The sequence below is a fragment of the Echinococcus granulosus genome (genome assembly GCF_000524195.1).
Source record: "Echinococcus granulosus chromosome Unknown EG_S00212, whole genome shotgun sequence".
NCBI lineage: Eukaryota > Metazoa > Platyhelminthes > Cestoda > Cyclophyllidea > Taeniidae > Echinococcus > Echinococcus granulosus.
The window spans coordinates 72,677-84,766 of NW_020170592.1; the positions used below are offsets into that span (position 1 = coordinate 72,677).

Below are 12,090 nucleotides of genomic sequence, written 5' to 3' on the forward strand. Positions count from 1 at the left end.
GAATCAACCGATTTGCCACATACGAGTTAAAGACACTCTGATGTTCTTTGATGGCTATTGCTCACTCGTTGACTTTTGTCACTTGACTTTTAGGCATGGAGACATCATTTGGAAGCATCAGCCATTATTAAGGAGGAGGCAGACTTTCCAAATGTGTTAAAGGTCTCAAGCAATACTGATAAACCCATCACAACATTCACAGAAACCCAATTACAACGTGATTATCGAACCCGCCTTTCAACGGCCCTCTTTGAGGCGGGACTTTTGAATACGAACTATGCACGGAATCTCCTTTCCCAGGTGTCTCTACTTCGTCCAGTTCCGCTGCTGTTGCAAGTTTCACCAAATGAACCCCCTTCACGTCCATCAAGAAGACCTCCAGCTTTACTGCCAAAGTCTGACATTTTCCATAATAAGCCAGAAGCCTAGTGAATCTATTTAATTACCTGTTTGTCTGACCATCATAATTATTATAGTGTTAGAAATGCGTTTATCTAACCTTAACGAAAGGACGTCGAACTTAAGATGTATGTGTTTATCAGTTGGTTTTACATCGTGGAACCTTCTAAAAATCATTCCCAATTATTTTAGGTTTATTTGAGGTATGAAAAGGCCCTGGCATGCTTAGGGCAGTTAAAATCGGTTAATTTGTGTCGCAATGTGCAAGCAGCACTAATTCTAAGTTACAAAATCAAAAGTTTGGCTTTTTAATAATTGAAGAAGTTTTACTACCCCAAATTACTAAACACTTAAAGGTCTGAGAATTTGTGCAAGAAAACGCAACACCTCCGAGTACCTATTAGGTGTGTTTAATTTGTAGTCTGTATTACTATGGTAAGGGAAATGGTTAGGCTAGGAAGCATTAACATTGCCATTATTTTTCTTTGATAAAAAATTTGGAACTAGCTTACACCTATTTCAACATTAGAGGGCAAAATACCAATAATTTTGGCCCTTTTTGGGGTTTCTTGATAACTTATCCATTTTACATATTTGTAGCTGTAATTGAAACCGGAAAATCTCTTACAATCTTATTTTATTCAGGTATTTCAATACATTGGGTTTGGCAGGGTAGGTTTCTTAAATCCAAAGAAATTTTTTGCAAAATGCTTAAACGCGTTTAGCAAAAATGGTTTGGTAAAAAGCAGTATTGTGCTGCCTCTAGTTCCTGACTTATACGCTTTTTAACACATCTATAATTTAAGACTTTACTAAGCAAATTTGGCCTTGAAGGCTACCTGCTTATAATTGCCGGCCAATTAGGAATCAGCACTTCTATTATTCGGTGGTAAATCTCTGCCGCACACAGAAGCGCGGTTTGCGTATTCCTCGTCTAAGGTTAATTTAAGTAAAGCATATTGGAAAATCAGCTTTTTATATGCTCACGTGAGCCTACTTTAACTTTATGAGTCATTTACCAAATTGCTTAGTTAATAATTTTCCTCTAATAATTTTGCTTAACATTGCGAACCTAAGAGCATTGTTGTTACCGCTTTCCCATTTATAATGTCCCAACCCATTGCATTCACTGCAGTCAAGAATGGGTGTCGTAGGAAACTATGCTTATTTTCAGACCTCTAAATGGAATCTATAACGGAACCACAAAATGCAAATGAGACTTCCGCTGGTAGCTTGGGTCTGGGAGCCGCCCTCGCAGTCGCCTATGATTTGACAGAGGACCCGAATTTCTCTCAACCCAGCTACGTCCATCCCGAGACCACCAGTGTGCCTCTAGCCTCCGCGGCTCCCCAATCCGGAGTTATAGTTCTTTCAAAAAATCCCTATCATCCCACTTTCTCTGCCCAGGCTCAACCCGTCCGATATCATGCCGGTGATCCCTACTGGGCCGTTTCTGGCTGTCCACAGCCACTGCAGCAGCATCAACAGCAACAGATTTCTGTGACTTCCACAGCTGCTATTCCGATGACGGCCTACCTCAATCCCATTCCCGTCTCATCCCCTACTAGCTGTCCTCGTGGTCCAGAAAGTGGATCTTTTTTCCTTCAATCTGTTTCTCAACCTCCTCCTTCCACTTCTGCTGCTACCCTAGCGCCTTCTACGGCTGATCCCATTGGCTATGTAGACGGCGGTCCGGCTAGTGAGTCCACCATGTCCACGGATTCAATGGTGTCAGTGCGCTCGGACACTATTCCCACCTATCCACCTACATCTGAGATTGGATACACGATAAAAACTGTTTCTCAGGCTCCTGTTATGCCCAACGCCGGTCATCACAGTGGCATCAACAGCCTTAACAACACCACTACCTCTTCCACTCCAAACAGTCGACGGCATGAAGACCAGAGACAGGCAGCTGTTCCTTCATCTGGTTCAGATGACGGATTGTATGAATTATCAGAGGAGGATGTCAAGGAGATCGATGACATGGTAATGCGCATATTTTACTTTCAGGATTATCAATTTCGAGGAAATAAATGCGCTGCACTGTCTGCTGCCCTATTGATTCATTGGACTTCGTAAATGAGCCCTTCAGCTCTCTCTTGTTTAGTCTGCTTAATTTACCATGTTTGCACACACACACGCAGGCAAAGTGACGTCATTCCCTTGTGCACACTTTTGTAGCGGTGGTTTGATTTTTGATCGACTTGAAAGACGGAGAACAATTTCGTTACTTCCTTTTCGGCTGTTTCCTTTCCACTCGTAACATCTACTGCCTGATCTTATTTACCTGGTACACTTTCAAGAGATTAGTGCTACTAATTAATGCAAATTTATTGTCGCCTAATTTGCCTAATTTAGCTGTGCTTTGATGTAGTTCAACTCCTCGACTCTGTCTATTTATTTTGAACTCTTCGACATTTGTGTACTTTCAGCTGTTCCTACTTAGTTCGTCGACGCACACACCCTCCATTTTTTTTGCTGATCACTTATTCTTTACCAGCAATTCTGGAAGCTAAGCGACTGAAAAATGGAAAGATTCTGCAAAAGAAGAGTAAAGGAAAAGCAGTCTGAGGAGCCAATTGTCTGATCGTGGCTTCTCTGGGGCGGTAGTCGTTGTAACATCCTGTGCACTGTTAAAATTGGTTCATTCACTTCTCTTGACGGAAAAGAGGGAAATACGAAAAGTTTGTTGCTGTTGGTGTTGATGTGTGCAACTCAGTTTATGCGTGTTGTTATGACAACACCGCCGAAGTTGTGAATGCTAATTAGCACCCAACCAAGCGCATTGATTAGGAGGTGGCCAGAAGTTGAATGGTGTCTCCGGTCTTTATTTGTGTACTTAACTTCCTTTTCTGCCTTCTCCTTCCTTTCTTGCCTTCTTTCCTTCTTTTGAAGGCTTATTACGGCTCCTCTTCCCTCCTCTTCTTTCTCACCTCTGTGTGGGATTCAATACGCCTGAAGTGGGGCTCTATCCCATCATAACGGAAAAGACCAAATCTTGTCCTTTGTTTCGCTTTTTTTCCTACATTCTGATGCACATACAGTCCCGGTTCTCTTTTTCCCCCTCTTCTTTTTTTGTTTTTTACTTCACTTTTTTATTCTATTCCAGTCGCTGCACATTGCTAGCGTCCTTCGTGTACTTATCTGTTGGCTTTGGATTGAAAATAAAGAGACAGTGGATTCTTCACGCTGTGGCAGTGTCTTGCGAACACGGAATTTTTTTGTTATTCCTCTGAAGTGAAATTACTAACCAACTTTTCTGCTAATAACTGATGGGGAATTTTCGGCAAATCTTTTTCGTTGATTGTTGGGTGTAACTGGTGTGTTTCTATTAGCTATTTGCTGGTTGGGTCAAAGTTCGATGCAATCGATTGTTGATTGTTACTGTTGTTTGAAAATCGGTGGAGGACTTATCAAGTATCCGTAATGAATCAATTTAGACAAGACTGTCATCTCGTTTCCTCACCTTGAAAGTGAATGACCGGTTGATAATCGATCAAACTTGTCAATCTCTTCCTGTCAAAGTGGCAAATAACTGAAACACTATCAACTTGCGTTGACTTATTCTGTGGTTGAGGAGGCAATGAAAGGCAGGCGTTTGGAGTCATCTAAGGTGAGAATAAAGGCAGGGCAATTACATCGGTGGTGTGGAACTATAACAGCCAATCGGATTAAAAAGTTTTTATTTTCATATGAACATTTGACTGTGACGCTCACTATGCTGAAATTGGTGGCCGTGCTAATTAATTTGCCTTTTGTGTCATGTGCTTAACCTCTGGCACCAAGAGTATAGTCATTCCTGCATCCACCCACCCATTCACTTATCCGGTTACCAGCACCTTTGTTGACGTGATCTTGTCATGCCACCTAGGTGTATCAATTTTTCTGTGGCTGTAGTTTTTGCCGTTTAATTTATCTTTTTGTATCCTGTTTCGTCATGTCGCCAATTTTGGCACGCTCGTATCTCACCAACTGTTTTGGTCTACCACCTTGAAGACAATGACTTGTCATTTAGTCGTTTCCAAATCTGCTTGATGTTGGGGACAATCTCATTTCCTCCTCTTCTCATTCTCCCTTTCGGAACAGTTTTTCCCATCGGCACTTGCTTGACTTGTTGAGAAAAGTCGATAGTTTTCGTCCTTTAAAAAATGTCTTTTGTGAAATTTTACCCTCTTTTACCCCTTCCGCAAATTCAGCGTTTTGATTGGCTCATTTATGTCCAATTTTCCTACCTTATAAAGTCGATAACAAACCGGATTGCTTTCTTCTGAAGTTTAACGTGACACCAGTAGGACATTTTCCTATGTAGGCCCTCTCTCTAGACTTTGTTGTCATGGTCGTCGTCGTCCATAATTCAAGGCGTGGCAGATGTGCTCCGATGGCATATGGCGCCTGTCGAGGTTTGCTGCTGTCTTTGTAACCACCAAAATGTCAAGATGTAGGGAAGTGGGAGGGATGGGAATTGGGGTTTCTAACCATTTGCCGAAGTCGTCTCGACACCCTCTCGTGTATGTAAAAAAAATTTTTCACCTGTCATTGAGTAGTGTATTGCTATTTTCTCCTCCCTTTTTCTTTCGAAGATCATCTCTACGTTGTCGTCAACTTGTTCATAATTTAGGATAGATAGCAGATGTTTTAACTACCCTACTGTCTGCCGCCTTTCTTTAAGTAGGCGCTTGAGAAGCCTCCACCCACTGAACGAGTAATGAAGGCGCCTCTGTCGGTTAAATGACCCTTTGGCACTGTTATTCCATCCATTTTGTGTTAATTTTTTGATAAAAATTTCGCAAACTTTGCTTAAATGAACATTTTTTTCTATCGATTGATTAGTTCGATTGATTTATGGATCGATCGATCAATCGGCGCCTAGTTGCATCCGTTCTTGGCATTTTGATTGGTTTGCTGAGGGTCATGCAAACTTTGACTGACATCTCAATGTAGCCCCTCACTGGGGGGAACATTTTCTCCTCTAATTTGTTTATTTGGCCTGTTTTTTTGTCCACCATTTCTTATCCATCTGGATGGACTTACGACTGGTGGATTATTTTACCAGACAAATGTCACTTAGAGTGTTCAGGTTTTGGGTATTTTTGTAAGTGAGTGACCATTTTTTGCCTCCTTTTTATTTTAAATCTTCGGATTTTTCGAATTTTGCGGCTTTTGATCGATTAGCTGACTGAGCGAGTGATCGGATAGACTCTTCAGACTAGTTTATGCCAATCTTGTCAAATTTGATTGAGTTTTAAAAGCCGGAGAGTGACTTTTACGCAAAGGGGGCAGTCTTTGGTGTGCCTAATTTTCTGTATTTTTTTCTTTCTCGTCTTTGTCTAGCCTTTTCATTGGAAATATTCATTTGAAAAATCCCGGGTTTCCATTGATTGGTTTCTGATCAATTTTTCTCGGAGCCTCCAGACTTCCGAAGTGTGGAAGGTTCGCTCCAGTGGCCTTGGCCTCACGATCACCACAGCTACTGATCTGTCTACCACTGACTAAAATTATTTGAAAAAGAAAAAAAATTGTGAAATATCGATGACACTTGGCTTAGATGAGAAAATTGGGGCGTTACGTATAGGTGGTACATGTCCTAATACTTTGCCATCTCAGATCAACTAGCCTGTAAACCGCAAAGAAGTTGTTAAATTTCCCTCAACTAGGCTGATCAACTGATTATGTGGCACAATTTCCACCACTACTCCTCCGATTAGAATCCCTCCTGATGGTAGCCACCTTCCACCTTGTTCATTTCAGCTCACCCAAAATCCCCAGGTGACGTCCAGTCGACACTGGAAGTACTACGTCGAAACGAATGAGTGGACTCGGGCCACATGCGCTCTAATGGCTTGCCTTTTTTCTCGCGATCAGATGGCCAATTCCACCGTGCTGGGTCGTGGTGGCTCCCAGCGCGAACGTCTGCCCACAAACCTTGTCGCCTACGTTGTCAGTAAGTCAAAGAAAGTGGTTCTTTTCAAGCCACCCTGTCTGTTGTAAGATGTGAGTGCTGGCATTTTTGTACTCCTTTTCCTCATCCTCCTCCTCATCTTTGTGACAGGCTGAAGTTAATTAAAAGTGACAGGTATTTTCTCCTCCATGGTCTTGGATGAGGGAGGGGCCCACACTTTAATTTGTGGATAGGGCAATAGTAGCTTCTGCTCCTGCTGCTTCTGTGGCTGCTACTTCTGATGCTGTTCTTTTGAACTCACTTCAGTAGCGTTTATTCTCCAATCATTCAATCGACTTACGTAGCACAGAAAGCCGCCCCTTCTGATTGGTTGAAAGGGGAAGCACTTCTTGAATTGAAGAATTTTTTGACAAGGGCACCTAAAAACGGTACAAAGTGACTTGTTTAGTTGTCGCGTTGGAAAGTCTCCAAATTAGAAGGTTTCCTTTTTAACTGAAATTCGCCTGTTTTGATTGGTTGAAAGTAACCGAATTTATTATGCTATCCACTGTTCTATGCTTATGGAGGAAAATTGTCCTTTTTAAATTGATGTAACTTATTTACTTCCTAGTAGAGGAAATTAAGTGCTAAAGATTGTACAGGTATCGTCAATTTCAACCTAAAATACGTTTCAGATCTTTGTGCTGCGCGTCTAAGAGCAGCCAATTTGATTGGTTAAGGAGTGCTGTCTTTCATTTCTGCGTAATTACGTAATCTGAAAACTGACGACTTTTATGTCACAAATTTTGATAATAAGCTCCCAAGAAAGGAAATTGGATCGGTGCTCGAATTCCACCCGAAAGATGTTCAAATGTTCGTTATTTTGTACTGAAATTTGGCAATTCTGGCTGCCTGGGTAAGATTATCTCTCCTTTCTACCGCATCCCCCTTTCCTTTTTCATTTATAAGATCTGCCTGAATGAAGCCTTAGAAAGCGGGATAGAGTTTCCGAAGAGCTGAATGATATTAAAGGAAACACTGTACCTGTAACTGAACTTGCTCATTGAAGTGGGCTTTCAATCCTGCATGATTTGGAGAGAGTATCGTCTTGTCGATTCTCGTCGTCATGGCATGAAAAGGATACGCCCTTGTTTTAATCCGGTGGGTTATTCCATAGACCAGTTAGCTCACCCAAGGTGTTATTGGATCAACTTGACGGGTTTTTCCCTTCTATTACATCATCTACCAACTGCTTGACCTCTATAGCATAAATGGAACTGCAACCTTTTAATTGTCATTACCGAGACGTTCTATTTTTCTTATTTGATCCCAACGTCACAAATATGTGACATTCGGGACGCGATAACCATATGTCGCGGTCAGATTGGTGGATGCATGTAGGATGTCCTATTAGTCTTAAACTAAGTGCATTTTCCTGATTTTTAACCATCGGTCAAAGTGTCAGCGACATCTCATTGCCAACTTGCCACGACGCCAGTCCACTACACACTTCAAATCGCCACCTAGGTGCTTTGAGTTCAACAACCGGTACATCCCATCGTATGCCCTGCCATTAAACGGCCATTTTGGCCATTCTCCTCGGCTCACAGTGGATGACAATCAGCCTCTCCATCCCTTCATTCATCATAAAACCAGGTCATTGCCCAGGCTGATTCGGGGAGGGGGGGTGGCGTTGAAAGCTTTGGAGAAGCGAATGGATCTTGGTCACGCAGCCTCTAGTCATGTTGGTCGCCAACTCAGTAGCTGAACCTATTTTAAAAAAAGATCTCTCGTTGAATCAGTTGAGGTCTACAGCACTTAATGAATTCATTTAGCCGCTTGAGGTAAGCGGAAGTCCTCTTCTTGAACCCTCATGTCATTGGGATGTGGAAGTGCTTTCTTCCAGCTCAAGTAAACTTGTAAATCATCCAATTTGACAGTTATTTGTAAGTCACCCTAGGTGCGATTCTCCCTTCAGTTCAATGACAGTGGGACGAATTCAACTGTTAAGCGAAAGTAGTCTTTCTAACACGTTCACTTCCAGGGTCTCGGAAGCAGATTGGTTACCATATCTGCTTTATTTCTTTAAACTCCACCAATCGGTGTATGACGCATGGTCTAAGGCAACTGGTCACCACAAAGTAGCCATGGGAACACGTGGGATACGCGTGAAACCGGACGTCAGGCGAGAAAACCGGGGCGTCACGTATGTGTGACGCCAGGGGGAAATATGATAATCTGGCTGTGTCGACCCCTTTCCCAGAGAGAATCTTTTTTCCCTCCACAAATCCGCTGATCCGTCGAGGGTGCCCTCAATCCTAACCTACTACCCTTCCTTTTCCAGCCAAAATGCGTCGTCGATTCAACAAATCAGCAGCAGCAGTTCGAGCTCGGATGGCGCAGAAATGCAAAGACGAGCGTCGTTTTGGTCGCGTTCTTCCCTCTGGCACGATTGCAACGAATCCCGATCGATCGCACCCAAGTTCTTCCTCTGCCACCGGCGCTGCCTCCTCCTCTTCCACAATCACCGCTTCCACTTCCTCCACCACATCGGGTAACAGCTCCAGACAGTCTACACTGAATCGTCGTCGGAGTGCCGCTTATGCTGCTGCAAGTGCACCGCTAGCGAAGAGTCCGCGACTTTCGCTAGCTCCGCAGCCTCCGCTACCACCACCACTGCCGTCAGTAGCACCGATACAACTAGCTCCGACATCAACTATGCTCACATCTCTTCCTTCAGAGGCGTACGCGCCGCCGTCAGCAGTCAATTCTGCGCCGGCAACAGCTTCTGTCGTTCACGATCCACCTGTCATTCTAGCCTCAGCACCTGAGATGGCAAGCTGATTGACAGTGGACACTCCTGTGGTTTTTTAGAAAGAGCAAAGAAAAACTTCGGTGCTAACGGTTTCGTGTTTCTCGCCTCTCCCACCTCTTCCATCTCCGCCACCACCGCATTGCTTTCAACTACACCGTCCAGTTGTCTTCCTTTGGCACCACTACAACCAGCAACAGGAACTGCTTGATTGAATTTATCACCCTGTCAGTCTGCTGATAGTAAGCGGGATCTCTAAAGCAACCGGCGTTATTGCACATTCCTTTGCACAAAATCTATTTCCCTTTGAAGAGAATAATGGTAGGAACATGCTTCTCCTTCCCCTCCCCCCTTATCTACCTGCTCCTCTCTCTTGGCCGCCTTTTTTTACTGTTTGAGTGTTTTTAATGTCGTATTTCACAGTAACGAAGACTAAGCAAAAATGCTGAAGATAATGATGAAATGAAGCAAGGAAAGTAAAATGAGAAAGTGAAGCGTGAACTCTAGGTTGTGTTTCCTTTCCTAATTACGTACCCCGCCCTCTCCACTTTGTCCTTTCTATCCCATCTTACTTTATTCCTCTTCTGAAAATTTTCTGCTCGCACGAACACTCAAACATGAATACACAAAACACCTTCCGGCCTTACTTTTCTTTAAGTCATTTTGTGCTGATAATCGGTATTTTGTTGCTACAATCGACTACAAAACAAAGCCTCTTTGCACTACACTCGTGTTTCTCTTCTCTCTTCTTTTTCCCTGTTTTTTTTGTCTGTTCGATGAAATAATCATATTATGGATTTTGGGATGGGGCAAGGCTACTTTGGTGGGATTTTACTGCCTTGCAGACCAATCAGATTACGACCCTGAGAGTTGAAAGAGGTCAAATTGAGAATTGATTTGATTCACTAGTACTGTTTGCCACCTTACCCACCAGTCAGATGGTATTCGTGGGATTACATGCGTCAGCTTTTTGAGATTTGTGTTGTTTTAAAGTATTCGGGCAGTTTACTACAGTTTCGCCATCCTGTGGACCAATCGTATTGCCACCTTGGGCTGATAAGTAATGAGGTGTTTGCCTCTGTCGATTCACAAATTAATTGCAACCAACTTGAGGAGTTAATTCGGATCTTTAAATGATCGGCCGGTTCAGTAGCTGTGTTAATCAAATGGGGAGGGTCTAGTTAAATGTCACTTTCTGTCAATTCTGAACTCCTAAAGTGCTCCAATTTTTGTAGTAACAGCCCAGTTTCAGTCAACTTTTTTCATCTTTCCAACCAGCTAAATCATATTCTGAAGGGGAGGGTCATTCGGAGATTGTACTAATTCGCTTGTCGACTTAAATGCTTCCCAGTCAGGCCATTTAAATTGTGACCCTGAGGTCGATTTGGTTTGATTTAAAAATAACCACAGGAATTTGATTGGCTACATGACTGCTTGTAGTTTCTCCCATGTTTCTTTAAATTGTTCCCTTTTCTGTCAATGAACTACCTAAGTGTAAGTTGCCTTTCTCGCCATTATACCCTATTCATTTATGATTAGACCCCCAGAATTGACAGGTCGTTTCGATATTTTGCTTTTTAATGCTTTTTAACAATTGGCTACGAAACAAACATCCCCTGATTCAATCAGATAGTCGCTTTAGAGGAGAACGAGGAAGAATGAGCAGGAGAGGTGGGCATCCCTTCCATTAGACAATTCTGAAGAGGTACCTTGTCAATGCCACTTTTCGGTGGATAAGAGTTAAACTACACTCCCAGGGTGAAGGTAGGTGGGTAGGGCGGTGGGTAGATGTCTCACTTGGCGATGCAACGACTGATAGAAATCCGCCGAAGTGGACTTTACTTGCTGAATCACAACTGAAAGTAGGTAGGTTGTTGGTGAGTCATCGCCTCCTTAATCGTCGATTTCCCAAATGCAACTCCTGAGGTGTAGTGTCATCACCTCCTCCCATAAATGGGCTTCTTGATCACACAAATTACTGTCTCTCTCCTGTCACCTGGCAGAGGTGAAGCTTGAGTGATTGCTCCTTCGGATTCCTTTTCCCCCTCCCCTCCTCCCTCCGCCCCATTTGTTTGCCTGCATCGTCCTCTATTCCAATGAGTATGCATAATGTCGTGGTTAAAAAGGTAGTTTGATCATTCACCGCTGGAGTGTGTTTGTGTGTGCGTGTGATGTGAGAAAGAAACCCAGCTAAATGGAGGCACAGGTGTGTTAGTGCATGAACTGGGTGGATACACATGAACGTATACAGGTAAAGTACACAAAGAAGTCTTAGTGGAGAGAGTTTATCCCGTACTTCACCTTCTCCTTCTGACACCAGCATCGTTCTACGTCATCACGTCACTTGTCTAGCACCAAGTTAGATAGGATTCAGCTCCCTTTTCTCCTTTTTTCCCCCAGTCCCTGTCTCTCCTAGTGTAATACTTGCCACGGTTTAAGTAACTCGCTTTAAGGCTCTAACGATGACGATGTAAAGTCACTTGGTGTGGTTGAAGAGTCAGACACACACACACACACTGCCTTGGATGTCGTCTCAGAAGACAAGAATAGCTTGCGTATACAAGTGTATGTGTATATGCGTGGGATGATTGACGGCATGTTCTTACGTGGCACCAAGTTATTCGAAATGAGAACGCATGTGCACCACACACACACACACACACACACACACCGAGAGAGAGAGAGTTGTGCACACCGTAGACGTGTTGCAGCCTGCGCAACCCTCCAATGTATGTGTGAGCGTGTGTGTGCGCGTTTGTCTCTGCGTGTGGGTGTTTGTGCAACTAAGCAAACGTTGTTTTAAAGAGCGTAAAACATTGCAAAGTAGGGAGTAGGAAAAAAAAAATGACCCCATTTTTTAAGAAATAAAAAATTGTTCTGAATCAGGGAAAGCAAAACTTGTGTGCATAAAGGTGTGGTAGATGAAGAGTTATTATGAAATTGTCAAATTATTGTTCGATCATTTGTTGTCAAATGTGTGTGACAAATCGGTTGATTT

At 43.0% G+C, this 12,090-nt stretch overlaps 1 protein-coding gene across 1 annotated transcript; it reads left to right on the forward strand. All coding sequences in view use genetic code 11, as the record gives it.

Annotated features, from left to right (window-relative positions):
* Positions 1 to 1,581: 1,581 nt before the first annotated feature.
* Positions 1,582 to 9,124, forward strand: EGR_10363 (hypothetical protein; the record flags this gene model as incomplete). The annotated part of the gene is made up of 3 exons (XM_024499612.1): positions 1,582 to 2,388; positions 6,151 to 6,343; positions 8,625 to 9,124. The coding sequence occupies 3 exons, from the start codon at positions 1,582 to 1,584 to the stop codon at positions 9,122 to 9,124; spliced, it is 1,500 nt and encodes a 499-aa protein (XP_024345982.1).
* Positions 9,125 to 12,090: the final 2,966 nt, after the last annotated feature.